The sequence below is a fragment of the Dermochelys coriacea genome, chromosome 5 (genome assembly GCF_009764565.3).
Source record: "Dermochelys coriacea isolate rDerCor1 chromosome 5, rDerCor1.pri.v4, whole genome shotgun sequence".
In the NCBI taxonomy this organism is placed as follows: Eukaryota; Metazoa; Chordata; order Testudines; family Dermochelyidae; genus Dermochelys; species Dermochelys coriacea.
The window spans coordinates 136,499,920-136,525,041 of NC_050072.1; the positions used below are offsets into that span (position 1 = coordinate 136,499,920).

General features: G+C 45.8%; 1 protein-coding gene across 2 annotated transcripts; it reads left to right on the forward strand.

Annotated features, from left to right (window-relative positions):
* The first annotated feature begins 1,516 nt into the window (after positions 1-1,516).
* XPA (XPA, DNA damage recognition and repair factor) lies at positions 1,517-24,535 on the forward strand. 2 transcript variants are annotated; one of them, XM_038403124.2, is made up of 7 exons: positions 1,517-1,643; positions 2,205-2,356; positions 14,187-14,297; positions 17,908-18,013; positions 19,343-19,508; positions 22,814-22,931; positions 24,308-24,535. In XM_038403124.2, the coding sequence occupies exons 2-7, from the start codon at positions 2,215-2,217 to the stop codon at positions 24,454-24,456; spliced, it is 792 nt and encodes a 263-aa protein (XP_038259052.1). In that variant the 5' UTR covers positions 1,517-1,643; positions 2,205-2,214; the 3' UTR covers positions 24,457-24,535. The 2 variants fall into 2 exon arrangements, with proteins under 2 accessions (XP_038259052.1, XP_038259055.1); XM_038403127.2 differs by lacking the exons at positions 1,517-1,643; positions 2,205-2,356 and adding an exon at positions 11,604-11,629.
* Positions 24,536-25,122: the final 587 nt, after the last annotated feature.

Sequence of the window (25,122 nt, forward strand, 5' to 3'; positions counted from 1 at the left end):
GGGTCTCCTGTGGGGGGGAGAGGGGAGGGGGGTTACCCACAGGGCAGGGGGAAGGGGGGTCTCCTGTGGGGGGGGAGAGGGGAGGGGGGGTTCCCCACAGGGCAGGGGGAAGGGGGGTCTCCTGTGGGGGGGGAGAGGGGAGGGGGGGTTCCCCACAGGGCAGGGGGAAGGGGGGTCTTCTGTGAGTGGGGAGAGGGGGTTCCCCACAGGGCAGGGGGAAGGAGGGTCTCCTGTGGGGGGGAAAGGGGAGGGGGGGTTCCCCACAGGGCAGGGGGAAGGGGGGGTCTCCTGTGGGGGGGAGGGGAGGGGGGTTCCCCACAGGGCAGGGGGGAGGGGGGTCTCCTGTGAGGGGCGGGAGAGGGGAGGGGGGGTTCCCCACAGGGCAGGGGGAAGGGGGGTCTCCTGTGAGGGGCGGGAGAGGGGAGGGGGTTTCCCCACAGGGCAGGGGGAAGGGGGGTCTCCTGTGAGGGGCGGGAGAGGGGAGGGGGTTTCCCCACAGGGCAGGGGGAAGGGGGGTCTCCTGTGAGGGGGGGAGAGGGGAGGGGGGGTTCCCCACAGGGCAGGGGGAAGGGGGGTCTCCTGTGAGGGGGGTAGAGGGGAGGGGGGTTCCCCACAGGGCAGGGGGAAGGGGGGTCTCCTGTGGGGGGGGAGAGGGGTTCCCCACAGAGCAGGGGGGAGGGGGGGTCTCCTGTGAGGGGGGGAGAGGGGAGGGGGTTTCCCCACAGGGCAGGGGGGTCTCCTGTGGGGAGAGGGGGGGTCTCCTGTGAGGGGGGGAGAGGGGAGGGGGGGTTCCCCACAGGGCAGGGGGAGGGGGGTCTCCTGTGAGGGGGGAGACGGGAGGGGGGTTCCCCACAGGGCAGGGGGAAGGGGGGGTCTCCTGTGAGGGGGGAGAGGGGAGGGGGGTTCCCCACAGGGCAGGGGGGAGGGGGGTCTCCTGTGAGGGGCGGGAGAAGGGAGGGGGGGTTCCCCACAGGGCAGGGGGGAGGGGGGTCTCCTGTGAGGGGGGGAGAGGGGAGGGGGGTTCCTCACAGAGCAGGGGGGAGCGGGGTCTCCTGTGAGGGGGGGAGAGGGGAGGGGGGTTCCCCACAGGGCAGGGGGAAGGGGGGTCTCCTGTGGGGGGGAGAGGGGAGGGGGGGTTCCCCACAGGGCAGCGGGAGGGGGGGTCTCCTGTGAGGGGGGAGAGGGGGTTCCCCACAGGGCAGGGGGGAGGGGGGTCTCATGTGAGGGGGGAGGGGGTTTCCCCACAGGGCAGGGGGGTCTCCTGTGGGGGGGAGACGGGAGGGGGGGTCTCCTGTGAGGGGGGGAGGGGAGGGAGGGTTCCCCACAGGGCAGGGGGGTCTCCTGTGGGGGGAGGGGGGTCTCCTGTGAGGGGGGGAGGGGAGGGGGTTTCCCCACAGGGCAGGGGGGGTCTCCTGTGGGGGGGAGGGGGGGTTCCCCACAGGGCAGGGGGAGGGGGGGGTCTCCTGTGGGGGGAGGGGGAGCGGCGCGAGGCCGCCTGAGGGGACGCTGCGGAGGACGGAGGAGGCCGCGCGCCCGGCGCTGCCCGCCCCCGTTTCTTGCGCCTGCGCAGCAGCAGCCGGCCGCGCGGGGAAGGTTGTTTGTTGGCCGCGGGCTGGGCCCGGGGTGCGCGTCCCCCTCGCCAGGTGATGCGCAGGTCGAGCGCCGTGGGGTGGGGCCCTTGTGCGAGGCGGCTCCCGGGCAGGGGGCAGGGGGCTGGGGCCCTTGTGGGAGGCGGCTCCCGGGGGGGGCGGGCAGGGGGCTGGGGCCCTTGTGCGAGGCGGCTCCCGGGGGGGGGGGCAGGGGGCTGGGGCCCTTGTGCGAGGCGGCTCCGGGGGGGGCGGGCAGGGGGCTGGGGCCTTTGTGCGAGGCGGCTCCCGGGGGGGGGCAGGGGGCTGGGGCCCTTGTGCGAGGCGGCTCCCGGGGGGGGCGGGCAGGGGGCTGGGGCCCTTGTGCGAGGCGGCTCCCGGGGGGGGCGGGCAGGGGGCTGGGGCCTTTGTGCGAGGCGGCTCCCGGGGGGGGGGCAGGGGGCTGGGGCCCTTGTGCGAGGCGGCTCCCGGGGGGGGCGGGCAGGGGGCTGGGGCCCTTGTGCGAGGCGGCTCCCGGGGGGGGGCGGGCAGGGGGCTGGGGCCTTTGTGCGAGGCGGCTCCCGGGGGGGGGGCAGGGGGCTGGGGCAAGCACTGACGTCTCCCCCTCTCTGGCTGTAGGTCGCTGGCCATGGAGGGCGCCGGGCCCGCGGGGGCAGCGCCCCCCCTGTCTGCGGCCATGCGGGCGAAGGTCGAGCGGAATCGCCAGCGGGCGCTGATGCTGCGGCAGGCCCGGTTGACCGCCCGGCCCTACCCGGCCGCCCCCGGCCAAGGTTTGCTCCGACCCGTGACCGCTTGTCGGCCTCTTCCCGGGCTGTGCGGGCTGAGGGCCAGCCTGTCCTTGTGCCTCGTGCATCACCGGCGTGCGCCTCGGTCCCCCAGAGCAGCTGCTGGGGCTGTGTGACCTGGAACTGGTGACTCGCCGCTGCGCAGCCCCCGGCGGGCTCCCCGCCTGCCTTGCTCCATCCTGGTGGTCAACACTCTGAGCTGGAGCGTGCTCGGCAGGCTGGAAGGTCTGGGGCCCGCCACAATAACTAGATAGTGCATCCTGTAGTGTTGAGTCAAACAAAACTTGATGCATCACTTGGTGATTGCCTGTTCTGCTCATTCCCTCAGGGGCACCTGGCACTGGCCACGGTGGGCAGACGATACTGGGCTAGAGGGACCTTTGGTCTGACCCAGTCTGGCCGTTCTTATGTTAAAACAACCTGCAAGTTAAAGCCAACCGATATGAGTCATATTGGCTTGTATTCTAAGAAGCAGTGAATCATGGGATGGGAAATATGCATGGTTGCCAAATGGAAAAGGCCAAAGCTGGCAGGGCAAACGGGCGTTTAGGCTTTTTAGAAAGTAATGCTTACAACTGAGAATGTAATTGATTAAAACTAGAAAAATGAATACAAATAATTATCTTGTTATGGCTAAGCCTGGATAAAACTGATTATTCATGCTCATTCTACGAACCTTTCTTAATCTTTTTTTTCTTTTTTGTAAAAATACTTCAGAAATATGAGTTTACCATGTCATTTAAAATATATTTAGCATTATCTTTTTATTCGGATCACAGAATATAACAAGAATTTACAGGCATAATTTACACTAACTTAAGATGCTATGGAGAGCAAAGGTGTCCAGTTTGTTGGTGTTTTTTTTGTTTGTATGGTTTTTAAAAAGCTGAAACATTCATTTGTTTTGGCAACTTGTGCTTTATAAACTTCATGGGTTTTTTGTTATATAGGTGACAAATAGGAAAAGTCCATCTGGTAAATGTTAAGTCTTATATGATCACATAGTTCAATGTACATTTATTTTGCTGCAGAACTGACTTCTTTCAAAAGGCTTTTCCTTTTACAAGCTTCACCTTGTACTAAAACTTTTGCACTCTGGCTCCCAAGTATAGAAAAATGCTTTATTAGATTTCTGCTTTCTAATACACACTTCTCTGTTTGTTTCATTTAATTTGGGTAAAAGCATGCACTTTATAATCTCTGGACCTATGCATCACGGGCATTAGGTATAGCTAAGGTTAAGATTTTGTCACGGTTATTTTTAGTAAAAGTCAGGGACTGGTCGTGGGCAATAAACAAAAACTCACAGAAGCTCTTGACCTGTCCCTGACTTTTATTAAAAATAACCGTGACAAAATGGGGCTGATGGGGTATGAGAGCCCTAGCCCTGCTGCTATGATTAAAAAAAAAAAAAATCAGATTTTTTTATTTAAATAGGATTTTTTTGATAAAATGCTTTTGGAGTAAAAACCTATCAACATAGTTTTAGTTAAGATACATTATAACTCAGAGATCTCATAATGGAATAGGGATTATAAATTGTAATTCTGTAGTATAAGACAATATATTCATGTAATGTTTAAGAAAAGTTTTGTAAATGAGTTCCAGTAGTTCATGGATTAGGGACTCAATCTTAAGGGGTTCCAAGGGCTTCTGTATAGATTATTTAGGTTAATCTTTCTATCTACCCAATGGGACTCAGTGCTCAGTCTAGAAGATACTATCAGAGATGCTTAGTTTTGCAGTCCTCAAACTGTGGATTTGTGTCTCCAGAGATAACATGCTTGTTAACAGCAAAAATGTTTTAAATAAATAAATAATATATAGAGGTGAGAAATAACAGACTTCAACCCTATTGTCCAGAGGTGGGCAAACTACGGCCCGCGAGCCACATCTGGCCGGCAGGACCCTCCTGCCCGGCCCCTGAGCTCCTGGCCCAGGAGGCTAGTCCCCGGCCCCTCCCCCGCAGTCCCTCTTAGGCCCGCAGTCTCAGCGCGCCACCGGCGCAACACTCTGGGTGGCCGGCCAGCGCAGTTGCAGAGCCACAGCCTGACCTGGTGCTCTGGCTGGCGTGGCTGTAGCGCTGCCAGCTACCGGTGCTCCAGGTAGCGTGGTAAGAGGGCAGGGAGCAGGGGGTGTTGGTTAGAGGGCAGGGGAGTTTGGGGTGGGGGGTGTGGATAGGGGTCGGGGCAGTCAGAGAGTGGGGAACGAGGGGTTGAATGGGAGCAGGGGTCCCGGGGGGGCAGTCAGGAAGGGGGGGGTTGGATGCGGCAGCGGGGGGCAGTCAGGGATGGAGGTTCCGGAGGCGGTCAGAGGACAGAAGCAAGGGGCTGGAGGATGGGGTAGGAGTCCTGGGGCAGCCATCGGGGACAGGGGGGTTGGATGGGGCAGGAGTCCCAGGGGATCTGTCAGGGGGTGAGAAACTGGGCGGGGGGGCGGGTCGGGTAGGAGGCAGGGGCTGGGTCATGTCTGGCTGTTTGGGGACACACAGCCTCCTCTAACCGGCCTGCCATACAATTTTGAAAACCCGATGTGGCCCTCAGGCCAAAAAGTTTGCCCGCCCCTGCTATTGTCCCTCTGCAAATTTGTGTACACCTCTTACCCTTACCTTTCTCTAAAAGTCCAAAGTTTCAAAAAGTTCAATGAACAGAAGATTGTTGGGGGCGGAATAGATCTGGACAAGGAGAAGAAGTCTGGAGATAAATGTGAGAAGGGAGGGACAGGCAGTAGAAACAAAAGTGAAACTGTTTGAGCAGCATATTCCAGAAGTCTTGAAGTCTTTCTGAGCCTTCATTGATTTGGGATAGAATAGAATCACAGAATATCAGGGTTGGAAGGGACCTTAGGAGGTCATCTAGTCCAACCCCCTGCTCAAAGAAGGACCAATCCCCAACTAAATCATCCCAGCCAGGGCTTTGTCAAGCTTGACCTTAAAAACTTCTAAGGAAGGAGATTCCACCACCTCCCTAGGTAACGCATTCCAGTGTTTCACCACCCTCCTAGTGAAAAAGTTTTTCCTAATATCCAACCTAAAGCTCCCCCACTGCAACTTGAGACCATTACTCCTTGTTCTATCATCTGCCACCACTGAGAACAGTCTAGATCCATCCTCTTTGGAACCCCCCTTTCAGGTAATTGAAAGCAGCTATCAAATCCCCCCTCATTCTTCTCTTCCATAGACTAAAGAATCCCAGTTCCCTCAGCCTCTCCTCAGAAGTCATGTGTTCCAGTCCCCTCATCATTTTTGTTGCCCTCCGCTGGACATTTTCCAATTTTTCCACATCCTTCTTGTAGTGTGGGGCCCAAAACTGGACACACTACTTCAGATGAGGCCTCACCAATGTCGAATAGAGGGGAACGATCACATCCCTCAATCTGCTGGCAATGCCCCTACTTATACATCCCAAAATGCCATTGGCCTTCTTGGCAACAGCGGCACACTGTTGACTCATATCCAGCTTCTTGTCCACTGTAACCCCTAGGTCCTTTTCTGCAGAACTGCTGCCTAGCCATTCAGTCCCTAGTCTGTAGCGGTGCCTGGGATTCTTCCGTCCTAAGTGCAGGGCTCTGCACTTGTCCTTGTTGAACCTCATCAGATTTCTTTTGGCCCAATCCTCTAATTTGTCTAGGGCCCTCTGTATCCTATTCCTACCCTCCAGCATATCTACCTCTCCTCCCAGTTTAGTGTCATCTGCAACCTTGCTGAGGGTGCAATCCACACTATCCTCCAGATCATTAATGAAGATATTGAACAAAACCAGCCCCAGGACCGACCCTTGGAGCACTCCACTTGATACCGGCTGCCAACTAGACATGGAGCCATTGATCACTACCCGTTGAGCCCGACAATCTAGCCAGCTTTCTATCCACTTTATCGTCCATTCATCCAGCCCATACTTCTTTAACTTGCTGGCAAAAATACTGTGGGAGACTGTGTCAAAAGCTTTGTTAAAGTCAAGGAACAACATGTCTACTGCTTTCCCCTCATCCACAGAGCCAATTATTTTGTCATAGAAGGCAATTAGATTAGTCAGGCATGACTTGCCCTTGGTAAATCCATGCTGACTGTTCCTGATCATTTTCCTCTCCTCTAAGTGCTTCAGAATTGATTCCTTGAGGACCTGCTCCATAATTTGTCCAGGGACTTAGGTGAGGCTGACAGGCCTGTAGGTCCCCGGATCCTCCTCCTTCCTTTTTTTTAAGATGGGCACTACATTAGCCTTTTTCCAGTCGTCCTGGACCTCCCCCGATCGCCATGAGTTTTCAAAGATAAAGGCCAATGGCTCTGCAATCACATCCGCCAACTCCTTTAGAATTCTTGGATGCAGCGCATCCGGCCCCATGGACTTGTGCTCGTCCAGCTTTTCTAAATAGTCCCGAACCACTTCTTTCTTCACAGAGGGCTGGTCATCTCCTCCCCATGCTGTGCTGCCCAGTGCAGCAGTCTGGGAGCTGACCTCGTTCGTGAAAACAGAGGCAAAAAAAGCATTGAGTACATTAACTTTTTCCACATCCTCTGTCACTAGGTTGCCTCCCTCATTCAGTAAGGGGCCCACACTTTCCTTGGCTTTCTTCTTGTTGCTAACATACCTGAAGAAACCCTTCTTGTTACTCTTAACATCTCTTGCTAGCTGCAACTCCAGGTGTGATTTGGTCTTCCTGATTTCACGCCTGCATGCCCGAGCAATATTTTTATACCCTTCCCTGGTGATTTGTCCAATCTTTCACTTCTTGTAAGCTTCTTTTTTGTGTTTAAGATCAGCAAGGATTTCGCTGTTAAACCAAGCTGGTCGCCTGCCATATTTACTATTCTTTCTACACATCAGGATGGTTTGTCCCTGTAACCTCAATAAGGATTTTTTAAAATACAGCCCGCTGTTCTGGACTCCTTTTCCCCCTCATGTTGTTCTCCCAGGGGATCCTGCCCATCAGTTCCCTGAGGTTGTCAAAGTCTGCTTTTCTGAAGTCCAGGGTCTGTATTCTGCTGCTCTCCTTTCTTCCCTGTGTCAGGATCCTGAACTCAACTATCTCATGGTCACTGCCTCCCAGGTTCCCATCCCCTTTTGCTTCCCCTACTAATTCTTCCTGGTTTGTGAGCAGCAGGTCAAGAAGAGCTCTGCCCCTAGTTGGTTCCTCCAGCACTTGCACCAGGAAATTGTCCCCTACACTTTCAAAAAACTTCCTGGATTGTCTGTGCACTGCTGTGTTGCTCTCCCAGCAGATATCAGGGTGATTGAAGTCTCCCATGAGAACCAGGGCCTGCGATCTAATAACTTCCATTAGTTGCTGGAAGAAAGCCTCACTTTAATTTTCCTGATATCTGCTGGGAGAGCAATACAGCGGTGCATAGACAATCCAGGAAGTTTTTGGAAAGCGTAGGGGACAATTTCCTGGTGCAAGTGCTAGGGGAGCCAACTAGGGGGAGCGCTTTTCTTGACCTGCTGCTCACAAACCGGGTAGAATTAGTGGGGGAAGCAAAAGTGGATGGGAATCTGGGAGGCAGTGACCATGAGTTGGTTGAGTTCAGGATCCTGACGCAGGGAAGAAAGGTAAGCAGCAGGATACGGACCCTGGACTTCAGGAAAGCAGACTTTGACTCCCTCAGGGAACAGATGGCCAGGATCCCCTGGGGGACTAACATGAAAGGGAAGGGAGTCCAGGAGAGCTGGCTGTATTTCAAGGAATCCCTGTTGAGGTTACAGGGACAAACCATCCCGATGAGTCGAAAGAATAGTAAATATGGCAGGCGACCAGCTTGGCTTAATGGTGAAATCCTAGCGGATCTTAAACATAAAAAGAAGCTTACAAGAAGTGGAAGGTTGGACATATGACCAGGGAAGAGTATAAAAATATTGCTCGGGCATGTAGGAAAGATATCAGGAGGGCCAAATCGCACCTGGAGCTGCAGCTAGCAAGAGATGTCAAGAGTAACAAGACGGGTTTCTTCAGGTATGTTGGCAACAAGAAGAAAGCCAAGGAAAGTGTGGGCCCCTTACTGAATGAGGGAGGCAAGCTAGTGACAGAGGATGTGGAAAAAGCTAATGTACTCAATGCTTTTTTTGCCTCTGTTTTCACTAACAAGGTCAGCTCCCAGACTGCTGTGCTGGGCATCACAAAATGGGGAAGAGATGGCCAGCCCTCTGTAGAGATAGAGGTGGTTAGGGACTATTTAGAAAAGCTGGACGTGCACAAGTCCATGGGGCCGGACGAATTGCATCCGAGAGTGCTGAGGGAATTGGCGGCTGTGATTGCAGAGCCCTTGGCCATTATCTTTGAAAACTCGTGGCGAACGGGGGAAGTCCCGGATGACTGGAAAAAGGCTAATGTAGTGCCCATCTTTAAAAAAGGGAAGAAGGAGGATCCTGGGAACTACAGGCCGGTCAGCCTCACCTCAGTCCCTGGAAAAATCATGGAGCAGGTCCTCAAAGAATCAATCCTGAAGCACTTAGAGGAGAGGAAAGTGATCAGGAACAGTCAGCATGGATTCACCAAGGGAAGGTCATGCCTGACTAATCTAATCGCCTTTTATGATGAGATTACTGGTTCTGTGGATGAAGGGAAAGCAGTGGATGTATTGTTTCTTGACTTTAGCAAAGCTTTTGACACGGTCTCCCACAGCATTCTTGTCAGCAAGTTAAGGAAGTATGGGCTGGATGAATGCACTATAAGGTGGGTAGAAAGCTGGCTAGATTGTCGGGCTCAACGGGTAGTGATCAATGGCTCCATGTCTAGTTGGCAGCCGGTGTCAAGTGGAGTGCCCCAGGGGTCGGTCCTGGGGCCCGTTTTGTTCAATATCTTCATAAATGATCTGGAGGATGGTGTGGATTGCACTCTCAGCAAATTTGCGGATGATACTAAACTGGGAGGAGTGGTAGATACGCTGGAGGGGAGGGATAGGATACAGAAGGACCTAGACAAATTGGAGGATTGGGCCAAAAGAAATCTAATGAGGTTCAATAAGGATAAGTGCAGGGTCCTGCACTTAGGATGGAAGAATCCAATGCACCGCTACAGACTAGGGACCGAATGGCTCGGCAGCAGTTCTGCGGAAAAGGACCTAGGGGTGACAGTGGACGAGAAGCTGGATATGAGTCAGCAGTGTGCCCTTGTTGCCAAGAAGGCCAATGGCATTTTGGGATGTATAAGTAGGGGCATAGCGAGCAGATCGAGGGACGTGATCGTTCCCCTCTATTCGACACTGGTGAGGCCTCATCTGGAGTACTGTGTCCAGTTTTGGGCCCCACACTACAGGAAGGATGTGGATAAATTGGAAAGAGTGCAACGAAGGGCAACGAAAATGATTAGGGGTCTAGAGCACATGACTTATGAGGAGAGGCTGAGGGAGCTGGGATTGTTTAGTCTGCAGAAGAGAAGAATGAGGGGGGATTTGATAGCTGCTTTCAACTACCTGAAAGGGGGTTTCAAAGAGGATGGCTCTAGACTGTTCTCAATGGTAGCAGATGACAGAACGAGGAGTAATGGTCTCAAGTTGCAATGGGGGAGGTTTAGATTGGATATTAGGAAAAACTTTTTCACTAAGAGGGTGGTGAAACACTGGAATGCGTTACCTAGGGAGGTGGTAGAATCTCCTTCCTTAGAGGTTTTTAAGGTCAGGCTTGACAAAGCCCTGGCTGGGATGATTTAACTGGGACTTGGTCCTGCTTTGAGCAGGGGGTTGGACTAGATGACCTTCTGGGGTCCCTTCCAACCCTGATATTCTATGATTCTATGATTCATCCACCTCATCCCCCTGATCCAGTGGTCTATCGCAGACTCCCACCACGACATCACCCTTGTTGTCACACTTCTAAACTTAATCCAGAGACTCTCAAGTTTTTCTGCAGTTTCATACCAGAAGTCTGAGCAGTCATACTGCTCTCTCATATACAATGCAACTCCCCCACCTTTTCTGCGCTGCCTGTCCTTCCTGAACAGTTTATATCCATCCATGACAGTACTCCAGTCATGTGAGTTACCCCACCAAGTCTCTGTTGTTCCAATCACATCATAATTCCTTGACTGTGCCAGGACTACTAGTTCTCCCTGCTTGTTTCCCAGGCTTCTTGCCTTTGTGTATAGGCACTTGAGATAACTTGCTGTTTGTCCTGCTTTCTTAGGATGAGGCAGGAGCCTTCCCCTTTCACGTTCTCCTGCTCGTGCTTCCTCCTGGTATCCCACGTCCCCACTTACCTCAGGACTTTAGTCTCCTTTCCCCGGTGAACCTAGTTTAAAGCCCTCCTCACTAGATTAGCCAGCCTGCCTCCAAAGATGCTCTTTCCTCTCTCCGTTAGATGGAGCCCGTCTCTGCCTAGCACTCCTCCTTCCTAGAACACCATCCCATGGTCAAAAAATCCAAAGCCTTCTCTCCGACACCGTCTGCATAGCCATTCGTTGACTTCCACGATTCGACAGTCTCTACCCAGGCCTTTTCCTTCTACGGGGAGGATGGACGAGAACACCACTTGCGCCTCAAACTCCTTTATCCTTCTTCTCAGATCTACCATACTATTCTCTCACTAGAAGGAAAAACCTACAATGGCAGCAGGCCGCAAAAGAGACTCAGTTTGGGAGTATTTAATGAAGTTCCTCTACCGGTGGGTAAGACAGTCATGCGTGCAAAATGCAAACAGTGCAGCAAAGAAATGCAAGGCCTGGTTGCCTCAATGAAACAACATCATGAGAAGTGTTCCTTCGCAGGAGGAAGCTGCATTGAAGATGATGAAAGGAACATGACTGAACGTGTAGGATCTTCAGGTTGGTAAACTTTTTTAATTTCATACTTCTTTCTTAAGGACTGCCTGTCTTTATTCTGAACTATTCTTGAATTCTCATGTTTGAGCAAAAAATATAGTTGTTACTCTATGGTACTATCATTTCAGATGCAGTTGTGATAAAAAATAAATAGGTGAAGTAGGCAGAACTTCCTTTTACAATTTCACCTTTAAAGCACTGCTGAGTGTCAGTGAATGCAATGAGTAATACTAAATGAGCAGTATGGTGGTAATAATTAACTGCATTGACTTATTTTGTTTAGGAGAATCCATCCTCAACATACAGGATTCTGAAGACTATCCACCTTCAAGATCACCATCATTTTCTATAGTTTCAGAGTTATCTGCAAATGATAGTGTTTCAGTCACATCATGTATGTCACATAGCCACAGTGTATCACCTGTAGCAGAAAGAAAACAAAATCTCCATCATCCAGAAACAACCATAGATAAGTTTGTGATAAGAACCAGCAGATTATGAAAAGAGGTAATTGATGAAAAAATTGCCTGGTTTGTTTATGCAACAAATTCTCCTTTCCGTACGATTGAGAACCCACACTTCATTAACATGGTTCAGTCATTAAGACCAGGATACAGTCCACCCAACAGAGCTGATGTCGCAGGCAAATTCCTGGATAGTGTATGAAAGAGAAATTGAGCAGCGTGCAAAAGGTTTTGATTGGTGGAGCAATGTCCACAATGATCCAGTAGTATGTAGGGCTTGCGTGACAACAGAAGAAGGGAAGGTCTTCCTTACAGAAACAATTGATATATCAGGAAATGCACACACAGCAGAATACTTACAAGTAGCAATAAAAGCTATAACAAACTGTGGAAAAAAAATTCAAACGTCTGAAACCAAGCTGTGTACTAGACAATGCTGCAAATGTATCCAAGATTAGAAGAAATTTAGAAGAGTGAAGAGAGTCCCAAGCTAATAACATACGGTTGCATTGCTCATTTGATGCACCTCCTAGCCAAAGACTTCAGTGTTCCAGAAATAAAGGCTAATGTTGAAATTGCAAAATACGTCCGTAACAACCATTTTGCAGCAGCTGCTCTGAAAAAAGTGGAAGGAACCAAGCTAAGTGTCCCACAAGACATACGATGGAACTCAGTAGTGGACTGTTTTGAGCACTATATCAAGAACTGGCCTAATCTGATGACAGTTTATGAACAAAATCATGAAAAAATAGATGGCACTGTCACAGCCAAAGTGCTCAACGTTGGGTTTAAGAGAAATGTTGAACACACGCTGAGTACCTTGAAGCCTATTTCTGTAAGCCTCGACCAAAATGCAGGGAAATAGCTGTTTTATTGCTGATGCTGTTGAAATTTGGAAGGAACCGAGTGAGATCTTAAAAAGAGAAATCTGCTATGACAGAGTTAAATTACAAAAATTTAAAAAACAAATGGGACAAGCAGTATCTCCAGCTCATTTTCTTGCAAATATTCTCAATATTCGGTATCAGGATCAAACCTTAACTGCTGAAGAAGAGGAGTTGGCTATGACACGGACATCCAGCAATGATCCCTCCATAATGCCAACTTCAGAGCTAAGGGTGAACCATTTGTTTGCTGATGATCTTTTAAAGAGAGTCACAGCAGTGAACTGGTGGAAGTCACTTAAGCACTTGGATTCAGAGCCTGTTGAAGTGATGATCTCACTTTTAATAGCAATAGCTTCTTTTGCTGGTGTAGAAAAAATATTTTCTTCCTTTGGACTAATTCATTCTAAATTGAGAAATCATTTGGGACTTGAAAAAGCAGGAAAGCTTGTTTTTCTTTTCCAGATTATGAACAAACAGGAAAATGAAGGTGAAGACGACTGAGTTAGCTGCAGAAACCAATGTTTTAAATTTCACATGTTGACCTGGCTGATGTAATCAATTTAATTTATTTTTTTTAAAAAATATTTCATTTAACTATTTTAGTTAAAAAGAATTTTTACAAAAACAAACCTGATTTAAAAAAACTTAAATGTTTAACTAAATTCAAAAGTCATAAGCTTGTTTTGTTAAAATGTTATGTTTGCTGTTTTAAAAAAAATCCAGAATACATAACGTTGTTGTTTTAGTTAAATAAAACAATGTAAATGTCTGTCTGGTGATGTTCTCCTCCTAATCCAGCATGCAAGAAAATCCTCCAAATATGAATGATTAACCTGTTGAATTGGAGATCGTTCATCTCCCAATGACTTCATAAATATCTGCTTTATTTACCTTTGGTAAATGAAATAACCAAACAATCATTCGCTTTCTGATATAGTTGTAAAACTAATCTGAAAAGTTTTCAGAATAAATCACTTCAAAAATGTATAGTATGTACCTTCTAAAAATGAAACCTATATCTATCTGTGAGTTGTGAAGAATATGTATTAAGGTTATAATAATCAACAAGAATGCACTTTCATGTAGAAATCCATGATTAAACAGAGTCTTCCTGACTAGTAATTTAAATCAAATCCACTCTGCCAGCAACTGCTGTCCATGGTGGCTCAGCTGCAAGGAACCCTTGCCACCTGTGGTGGCTCAGAGCTGCAGGTTTGGTGGTTCGGAGCTCCGGGGTCCCCCCAGTGGCTGGGAGATGCGAGGGAGGGCTGAAGTGGAAAATGTCACAGGTCTCTGGAAATCATGGAATTCGTGACCTCCATGCCATAAGCTTAACCTTAGGTATGGATTTCAAGAACAGTCTTCCAAGTTTGGTTCTTTTGTTGCTTTCCTTGCTCTGCAGTAACAAACATAGTGCAACTTATGCATGTATATTTTCCTTTGTACAATAAATGAATTACTTTCAGTTGATAGAAACCTGCCCTTGGAGTTGAATCGTTCTCCACGTACCCTGCATCTCCCGGTCTCCTAGATCTATGAGTAGTACTGACAGTGTATTTTGAAAGCAGAAAGATCTCCATGCTAGCTCATGAATGTTGGATATGAAGGTCACATTTTGTAAATTAGTTTTTGCAAATAATTTTGCATTTACATTGATGCATGCAATTCTTTTAGCCTTTAAATATGCTGACTTCTCTTGTTTGTTTTTTTCAGGAAGTGCTAAAGTTAAAGCACCTCCAAAGATAATTGACACAGGGGGAGGGTTCTTTCTGGAAGAGGAGGAAGAGGAGGAACACAAGGTTGAGAAAATTGTGCATCAGCCAGGTAAAACATGATTCATTTTGCAGAAAATGGCTATATTGGTCATTTATAGTTAATATGAACACACTACTAAAATGAATAAGCTGCTCCATTTTGTGGCACACTAGCTGAACAGGAATTATGAAAAGTCAGCAACGGCTTCAGAGAAACCTGAAATACATTTGTGTAAAATATGTGGCTTATTATATGTCCTTATGTTGTTGTTAGTGAAAATGGTCATGTATTTTTCAATAATTAACCAGACAGACTCTTAATTTAGGATAAATAAATGTCTGATGGGGGAAGGTGAGGATCCTAAGTAACAGAATAGCCACAGTCTACACTTTTCTGGGCACTAACAATTTTTACCTAGTATATTCTGGTTCCTCATTCTCTAGTAACAAATACTGATGCAACAGTCCCCTACTGTATAAAAGATCTGAACACACTGAACCAGATCCTTAACTGGTGTAAATCAACATCTGCATTGATTTCAGTAGCATTGATAAACTGTACAGTCAATTGCTTGACCACACTTGGGTTTGTTATTTTGTTAAGAAATATACTTGAGACCAAATAATCATCATACTGACTTAATTAATACGGTACAGGAAAAAGGTTCTATACAATGGCAGTCTCCAAAGAGCAGATTGGTGCAGCAATATTACGTTCTCCTTATGCAGGGGTGCTTCCTAAAGTTATACCTCTAAAGCAATACTTTTATACTCTAAATTGTTGATCAGTAAAAGGTGTGACGGGTTGGACCCCTTGAGGAGATACCACTGAGTCTACCTGTTCTGCCAGCATAGGCCCTCTTTTACCTGTCTTGCTGAGCCAGGCACTTAAAACCTCCTCTAACACACATACAAGCAGGGCCACACCCAGCTGCTGATCAGCTCTGGGAAGACTCAGTTTAAGGGATTGTGCCAGCAAGCGGATGTCCACCTCCCTTGCAGTACAGACCCAAAGATACGATATATTCGCCTCTTTCCTCAGTCTGGAAGAGGGTATGCACAATTTCTCACACGCACATCCTGTTAGAAATCACATATACTGGGTTATATTATAAACCAGAAATAAGTTTATTAATTATAACAGGTGTATTTTAAGTAGTTAAGGTGGTAGCAGACAAAACAAGGCAGATTACTAAAAATAAAACAGAGCATGCAAACTAAGCTTAATACACTAAAGAAGCTGATTACATGTAAGTTCTCACCCTAAATGTGGTTCTAATAATATTCTTCACAGGCCAGATGCCCTTCCAGCCTGGGCCCAGTTCTTTCCCCCAGTTCAGTCTTAGTTGTTTCCAGCAGTCGTCATCTCGGGTCGGGTAGTAGGGGAGAACTGACTACCTGGATTACCTCACTCCCCACCCTTAATAGGATTTGCATAAGGCAGGAGTCCTTTGTTTCCTAGTTTGACCCCCCTTCCTTTACAGTGGAAAGTTACAAGAAGTCCCAGGTTTTATCATCAGGTGACAAGACCACCTGACTCTGTAGGCCCCTTGTAGCCATTCTTCACAGGCTGACCCACAGGTTCACAGAAAAACTAAGCTCTTTTAGAGTCCATTGTCCTTGTTGATGGGCCATCCATCCTGACTGGCTTTTCTATTGTTGTACCTAAAGTGTTGGCAGTGGGCGTCACCCAAAGTAGTGTAGTTGAAATACAGATACATAGTCAATATTCCAAATTTCAGATACAGAAATGGTACATTCATACAAATAGGATAATCACATTCAATACATCATAACCTTTCCAATGATATCTCACATGAGCCATCTTGCATAAAGTATATCTGTTATGTCATAGTCACATCATAGCATATTTTCATAAAGAATATGGAATGACATGTCACAAAAGGTACCATATACATTATTTGCAGCTGGATTTAATTAATGAGCTTTCTACCTTGTTTGTTTCTGGTACCATGGTGTAGCCTTTTATCTTTTGTTCTGAGTGTATGCATTCCAGGTACTAAGGGGCATAAAGACACTTCTTAGGTTTGTATGGGTAACTCCTTTCCTGCTCCTATCAGGAAATAATTTAATGTCCAGATACTGACAATTTTCCTATCTACTCAAGCCAAGGCTTACTTCAGCTAATGCAAGGTGTTATGGGATACTTAAATAAATGAACAGGATTATGGTTCAGGCCAGTTTAGGTAATATCACTGTTACAGTATTTGTGCTTAATGTTATTGGTGCTTCTTGCATACTAATATATGTATGGTGCAGATAATACAGAATATCAATGATATTTATATACTAACCAGCATATATTAATCAACAGTGGGGCTGTACCAATTTATAACAGCAGAGGATCTGAACATGCTGTCCTGTAGTCCCATTCTAGCAGTTGATACTTGTGGGGATGCTTGCTTAGGAGTAAAGTCAGCATTGTGTACCATTACACAATTAACAGCACTTCTTGTCAGTCACAGAAAGGGTGCTGTCTCAAGAATGATGGATTCAGGCATCAGGAAGTGGCAGAAGCAATAGGGAAGGGCCAAGTCACCTGATAGAAGGTAGGCTAACTGGGGCAGGGAATGAAACTAAATGACAAAAGTGAAGAAGGGTGGGACAGATGCTATTTTCTTGGCTGTTAAATGCTTCCAGATTGCATCATTTCCCCACACTTTTCTGGGGAGGATCCCATGCATGTCCGTCAGCCCTACCTACATTTTTTCCATCCCCACATCTAAATTAATGAATAAAAACCTCCAGCAAAACCAACTTCTCCCTTTGTCTCTTCTTGCTTCATTCCATTCTGAATCCGCTGCAGGGCAAGTAATCACGTACAGGGCTTTGCCACTGAATCTCAGCCGTCAGTTGTGCTGCCCCAGATGCTCCAATATGTAAAATTTCAGTAGGTGGGGTAAGGGCATCTACACTTCTACCATTGCTGTTCAGCCACTGGTAACCTCATTGTATTATTGTCCTAATAAAAATAGCTTTATACTGTTACCAGTTAGTGGGAGTATAGTCTAATAATTACACAGCCTAATGCTAAAACTTGATTTTGAGACGTGCTGAACACCTACACTTTCCAGTATAAAATGCAAATTGGGATAACATTTAATTTTTGCTAGGTTAGGTCTGAGTCTATAATTAGAAATGCTTGAATGTCAACAGTTTTAGGATTTTTAAAAAAAATCTAAAATGTAAAGCTCCTCATTTGGTCTGAAGCAAATAGAAATGTATTGAAAGTATGGTTAACTTTATGTTCTTCCACTCTAACCTGGTGCCGTGTTAAGGGAACACTTCCCATATCTGCCCTATCTGTAACAATCTAAATTAGAACTCCTTGCAGGCTGTGAGTGTGCACGTGCACACATGCATGCACTTCAAATGCTGAAATCGGAGAACTGCTTTTTAGAACTTTTATTCTTAAGATCTGTTACTTGTTATTTTGAAAGATAAAATGGTTTCAGTGGGACTCCAGACAGACAGAGGTCCAGCTGCAAGGATCTGATTGCAATATCATAGCCTTAGTTTGTACTACAGAATTTTAGAAAACATGAATAGTGCATGTTAAATATATGATATAAAAGTCACATTGTAAATGAATGTTAAGCCCTAGTAAGCTCAAGCCCAAATACTTTACCTAAATAAAATTATTTGTTCCTTTCCATTAGGACCTGTACTAGAATTTGATTACCTTATTTGTGAAGAATGTGGGAAACAGTTCATGGATTCATATCTCATGCAGCACTTTGATTGGGCAACATGCGATAATTGCAGGTATTGTAAATAATGGGCAAAAACTGTTCGGTAAATATATTAAATTAACTATTATTTCACTAGAATCAGAATTTGATGTTAATGATTTATACAGTTCTGTTGTAAAAACACATTTATATTAAAGAGCTATCAGAGGAATGTTATTGGATAAGATATTGTCAGTTGGAAAATTATATGAATAGAATTGAATAACTTTGTGTTTTTAAAGCAAAAGAACCATATCTCTCTCACATGCCTCCTAGTGCAAGATGTGAAAAAAATACACAGTATGTTAGAAATGTATAGTCTCTTTGCTTTACAGCATTCATATTGCATTGTTTAAGTATGGTAATGGAGATTATTATCCCATCAAGTTTATTACATATGTTTAAAGAAGTGAAATTAGTAAATAATGGATTAGTCATGTAAGGATCTATTTTTAAAAAGACCACTGTGGTAGAAAGTGTTCAGCTATTTAAATAGTCAAATTAAACAAGACTTTTTATAGCTGCTGTAAATTGGAGTATATCTGTGATGGGGATGATCAGCTGAGTTAGCCCCAAGTATGCCTTTTAAATTTTGAAAATTGAATATTGAATAAATAGTTCTTGAGGTGGTTATTAATTGGATCTTGTAGACATCACCTGACTGAATCCACTGTGTTTTTTTCCACTGATATGGCAATTTTTAAAATTTCAATATATCTATAAATTTGTAGCAAATTGGGGAATATATTTAAATGATCTCTCTGATAAGGATTTAATTTATGTAATCATTTGGCCATATGATAAAGAGATTCAGGTGATACTTTGGATCAAGACAGGTGAAATAAATTTGTTTCAGATTCTCACTAGGAGCTTGTGTGACCAGAATGTTCAAATTGTCTCATTACTTAGCCAATAAAAAATGAACATTTTTTTTTTATTAAACCTTTTGCTTTATTTTATTATTCCTTGTGCATGCCAAATGTCTTCATTTGGAAACTGCTTTGGCTGTATAATTTGTATCTAAAACAATGAAGATTTGAAAATATAGTATCCAGTTATCCCCTCGTGTAGGAAAAACCTGTGGTAGAATTGAGGTAGAAGCTTTGAGATGATCCTGGTAGGAGCCTATTCTCTCCATTCCACCCCCCAAACAAACAAACAAAAAGAGGGGTGTCTAACTACTGTGTTGATATTTTATTGGAGTTCAGGAGGACGCCTCACCTGCCTGAGTTTGCAAGATCAAGGCCCACATCACAGTAGGGGTATCAGGTGCATTGTACAGTACATAACTGGACTTCAATATTAGCCTCTTACATAGTGCTTTTCACCGGTCTCTTTTTAAAAACAACAAAATCTGTTTCAGAGATGTTGAAAGTAAGCATCAGCTTATAACAAGGACTGAGGCAAAGGAAGAGTACCTTCTTAAAGACTGTGACTTAGATAAGAGAGAACCGGTGCTCAAATTTATTTTGAAGAAAAACCCTCATAATTCACAGTGGGGTGACATGAAGCTTTACTTAAAATTACAGGTATGAAAATGTTTGTAAATTTTTCAAAATATATGGTCCTTTTTTGCATTTTCATGACATTACCACTACCATCCATAATTTAATCATTTTGGTACTGAACCCAGAATCTTTACCATTTAAATAAATGGTACAGTACATGTGATAGAATTTCAGTTGCCCCTGAAATAAACGGGAAAGGTTGAGTTTCTCCTATACAGTAAGGAAGTTCTTTAGTGATAACAAAACTGACAGAACCAGTACGTTGCAGGGGAAAAAATAACTTTTCTTTAGTGACACAGAATATCAAAGTTGGAAGGGACCTCAGGAGGGCATCTAGTCCAATCCCCCTGCTCAAAGCAGGACCAATCCCCAACTAAATCATCCCAGCCAGGGCTTTGTCAAGTCTGACCTTAAAAACCTCTAAGGAAGGAGATTCCACCACCTCCCTAGGTAACCCATTCCAGTGTTTCACCACCCTCCTAGTGAAAAAGTTTTTCCTAATATCCAACCTAAACCTCCCCCACTGCAACTTGAGACCATTACTCCTTGTTCTGTCATCTGCTACCACTGAGAACAGTCTAGATCCATCCTCTTTGGAACCCCCTTTCAGGTAGTTGAAAGCAGCTATCAAATCCCCCCTCATTCTTCTCTTCGGCAGACTAAACAATCCCAGTTCCCTCAGCCTCTCCTCATAAGTCATGTGTTCCAGTCTCCTAATCATTTTTGTTGCCCTCCGCTGGACATTTTCCAGTTTTTCCACATCCTTCTCGTAGTGTGGGGCCCAAAACTGGACACGCTACTCCAGATGAGGCCTCACCAATCCTGAATAGAGGGAAATGATTACGTCCCTTGATCTGCCGGCAATGCTCCTACTTATACAACCCAAAATGCCGTTAGCCTTCTTGGCAACAAGGGCATGCTGTCGACTCATATCCAGCTTCTCGTCCACTGTAATCCCCAGGTTGTTTTCTGCAGAACTGCTGCCTAGCCACTCAGTCCCTAATCTGTAGCAGTGCATGGGATTCTTCCGTCCTAAGTGCGGGACTTTGCACTTGTCCTTGTTGAACCTCATCAGATTTCTTTTGGTCCAATCCTCCAATTTGTCTAGGGCCCTCTGTATCCTATTCCTACCCTCCAGCGTATCTACCACTCCCAGTTTAGTGTCATCTGCGGTCCACGCCATCCTCCAGATCATTAATGAAGATATTAAAACCTGTACGGATCTGTTCTTTGAGTAAAAACAAAACAAAATCTCTATGGATCTGTTCTTTGAGTAAAAACATTTGCAACCCATGTGTCTGGATGTGTTCTGCAGGAAAGGACCTGGGGATTACACTAAACGAGAAGCTGGATATGAGTCAGCAGTGTGCCCTTCCTGGATATCAGGAAATGCTATTTCACTAGGAGGGTGGTGAAGCACTGGAATGGGTTACCTACAGAGGTGGTGGAGTTTCCATCATTAGAAGTTTTTAAGGCCCAGCTTGACAAAGCCCTGGCTGGGATGATTTAGTTGGGGATTGGTCCTGCTTTGAGCAGGGGATTGGACTAGATGACCTCCGAAGGTCTCTTCAAGCCTAATATTCTGTGAAAAATATCAAGTTGCTTAAAGACATGTATATCTTAGAAGAAAACAACTGTCTTGAAATATGTTGGAGAAACTCAGTACAATACAATTTAAAGTGTAATTTTATGTATTTTATGTATTTTTATAAGCACAAATTAAAAGTCTGGCTTTCAATTCTGATTATTTAGCAGGTCAATCAAGTTTTTGGGTCCCTTAGAAATATAAGTCATGCCTTAATATTCTTAAATGTGGATGTGTGAGAAATCAATTAGAGTTGGATTAGGCCCTTAATTAATAGGTAACACTAGTTTTCCATGCATGAAAATCCATTTCAAACAAAGTAACCTGTCTTTTATTTTATAAGGAAGCTTTATTAATGTGTGGGAGTGTCACAGGGTGCTCTACTCACAGCTAGGTGGCACCCTGTTCTGGCACTTCTGGGGTTAGCTTTGCCAGGTTCAGTGCCCCCTCTCCAGTCTCCCACTGATGTTGCTCTCCTCCCACTCATGAAGTCACAGTACGGCTGCTTCATGACTCATCCCTCCTCTCGAGTCACACTGTGATTTCCCCTTCCACACGAGTCTTTCAAAATCTCTCTGTACAGTCAGCATCAGGTAGTCCTCATGCATGTTTCCCTGACCATGTCACTCCCACAGTGATTCAGGCAGTCTTCCCCTTCACTGCTTTTAGCAATACCAATTTTCAGTGGATGGTATGGAACTTAGGCCCACCCTCTATTCTGAGTTTCATTCCAGGGCCCTGTAGCAAACAGTTAAGGTCTGGGTCATCACCAACCTACTGCTCTTTTCCCTCAACTACTTCCTACCATGCTGCTTTAAACTTTTTTCCCCAGCCTTCCTAGTCAGACCCATCTCTCTCGGGCCTACTCGATAAACGCTTCCTCACAGATTCCTGTTCCCCCTTCCTTCTTCCTTACTACAGGGAGAGTGACTGCAGGGTTCCTCCCTGTTGCCAGTCTCCTGGCTTTATAGGTGAGCTTCCTTCTAATTAGCACCCTCTACAGCATGGGTGGTCGAACTTTTTGGCCCAAGGGCCACATATGGAAATAGAAATTATTTGGCGGGCGATAAATGCTCACAAAATAGGGGTTGGGGCGTGGGAGGGGATGAGGGCTCTGGTTGGGGAGTCCGGGCTCCGAACTGGGGCCAGAAATGGGGAGTTCAGGGTGCGGGAGGGGACTCTGGGCTTGGGCGGGGGGTGTGAGCTCTGTGGATGAGAGGTTTGGAGTGCAGGAGGGTACTCCGGGCTGGGATCGAGGGGATCGGAGAGTGGGAGGGGGATCAGGGCTAGGGCAGGGGGTTGGGGCATGGGAAGAGGCTTAGGGGGGCAGGCTCGGGGCAGCGCTTACCTCAAATGGTTCCCGGAAGCAGTCCCTTGTCCGGCTCCTAGGCTGAGGCGCGGCCAGACAGCTCTGCATGCTGCTGCGTCCGCAGGCACCGCCCGTGCAGCTCCTTTTGGAGCGCTGGAGGGGGCCATTGTAGCACGTAGGAGCCAGAGGGGGGCCATGCCGTGGCTTCCAGGAGCTGCATGGAGTGGCCCCTGAACCTGCTCCCCGGCTGGAGTGCACCCCATCACAAGGGTCACAGGCAAAGAGGGAGCTAGCCAGGTGGTGGAAGAGGGATTGATGGTGGGATATGGCAACACAATAAAATTGTGTAAGGGAGAGTTCTATTCTAAACTAGAGCAGCTTATCTTTGTCATTTCAGGGTAAAAAGGAATACACTTGTGATCTATCCCATAGGTAATAAAACGTTCACTTGAAGTTTGGGGTACTGAAGAAGCGTTGCGAGAAGCAAGAGAAACCCGCCACGATAATAGAGAGAAAATGAAACAGAAAAAGTTTGATAAAAAAGTTAAAGGTAAATGGTTAGAATTTAAACTAAGATTATTTTTTTAAGGTTTATCTTTGATAGGCCATCAAATAAAACCAGGTAGTAAATGGTTGCTTCTGGACATGGAGAGTCAGTGTAAATAATTTTTTGCTGCAGCTAAAGTAGTGTCTGTCTGTATTCATATTCATATTTATTTCCACATCTAGTGATGTAGTGGGAAACTGACATTTTAATAATATGGCCAGATGAAAATTTTCATAACCATTAGAAATATGGACACAACTTTGATAGTTCAGTATCACTGTTGTCTTATTTATGTTCTTATGATATATCCCCACAATATATCATAAATCTGCTTATCCAAATAACTTTTTCCTCACTTTGTTTGAATGAGAACATGTATTTTGTCTCCAGGAGCCTAATTTTGCATTACTTATATGCTTGCAGCACTATCAGTGGGAATTGACTGTATATGAAAGCCGAATTTAATCTGTAAGGTACAACATGCCTTTCCTTCCCTATATTTAGAACATTCAGCTCTGCAGTTTTTTACTCAGTTGCATTGTCTTTCTAGGTAAATAAATTGAATACCTTGCAGTTTTAATGTCGAGGGGAAAGATGTTAATAACAGAGATCCAGTTTGAAAATATATTTTAATGAGGCTATAGTGATGTAGGTGTCTTAACAGCAGTATTATATTGATAGTAAGAAAAAGGCTATACTGGCATGTTTGGGTTTCCTTTACAGTATCTAATTTTGAGGCTTTATGCAGAGGTCCTGAGACAGATAAGAGGTATTATAGGTCAGGATTGAGGAGTGATGAGGAATTTTACAAAATTACTCCTTTTAACTCCAATTTACCAAATTAAGTAATTTCAGTAACAAACTTCATAGGTAAGCAATGGGGCCTCAAATACTCAAGACAAAGGTCTGGCATATGAGATCACATCTTGGTTTTGTAAGTCAAAAAAGTAAAAATTAAAACCTGAGAACCTGGCAGCTTTGAGGACTCGTATAGTCTCGCATCGCCTCACCTATTCTATTACCAAAAAAAAATACCACACATAGTCTCAGTAATAAACTTGGAAGAATAACTAACCCGAATGCTCTTTCAGAGCTATTGCAGTCTCTCTTCATACAAGTAGTCCGTGTGGCTTCAATGGCAATACTTGCATGAATAAGGCAATCAGAATTTGGCTCTAGATATGTTTCAGAAATAACAGACATTCTCTCAGAATACATAAGTAATGTGAGTCTGCCTAAACACTGAGTTTCTTGTCCCTTAATCTGTTCTCCTCACAAAGGTGTTTTGTCCTTAGTGCTGACTCTTTTTTTTTTTTTAAATAACTACCACTTATTTACCAAAGACTTTCTAAGGGAACTTTGTTTACATTTTTCATCAGAGCTCCGTCGAGCTGTTAGGAGCAGTTTGTGGAAAAGAGGAACAAGTTCCCACCAGCATGAGTATGGACCAGAAGAAAACATTGAAGAAGATATGTACAAAAAGACATGTACTATATGTGGCCATGAATTAACATATGAGAAAATGTAAGAGCCCTTGATTGATTTTACATAAAATGCACTTTTGTAATGTTAATATTTTGTATCAAGTAAAATAAAAATGATTGAGAATAAATCTGTGTGGGATTGCACAGAGAAAATAGTACTTTTTAATCACAGAGGGATCTTCTGGACAAAATGGGTTTTGTCACAAATCACCAATATCTTAGATCAAGGGGTTTTGATGAGTGGTCAGCTGGCTGGTGGGGCTGTAATTTAAGGGTATGTCTACACTGCAATTAAAAACCCGTTGCTGGCCCATGCCAGCTGACTCGGGTTTGCAGGGCTCTTGCTAAGGGGGTGTTTAATTATGCTGTAGACATTTTGGCTCAGGCTGTAGCCCAAACCTGCATGTTTACATTGCAACAGTCCCTAAGCCCAAGCCAGCTGCCAGGGGCCAGCTGTGGGATTTTTAATTGCAGTGTAGACATATAGTAAGTTCCCATCCCTGTAGTGTAGCGAAGAGTTGGGATTGGAAGAAATGAATCCCAGCTCACTGTCTTTTCTAGCGAAGATCTTGGCAGGTATAATATTACAATAAAGGTGTCATGGCTGAATCCCTGCTCTGTCCCTTTGAGTTCAGAAGGTGGAGGCCTGCATGGATTTTTAAAATTAATACTGGCCACTCCAGGCTTGTATTAAACTCCCAGCATTACAG

Excerpts from the sequence above, each read along its gene's own strand:
- XPA (XM_038403124.2), top strand. The coding sequence starts at position 2,215 with ATGGAGGGCGCCGGGCCCGCGGGGGCAGCGCCCCCCCTGTCTGCGGCC. Across the intron at positions 18,014-19,342 it reads GCAACATGCGATAATTGCAG|AGATGTTGAAAGTAAGCATC; the intron begins GTATTGTAAATA and ends AATCTGTTTCAG. Across the intron at positions 19,509-22,813 it reads AGCTTTACTTAAAATTACAG|GTAATAAAACGTTCACTTGA; the intron begins GTATGAAAATGT and ends TCTATCCCATAG.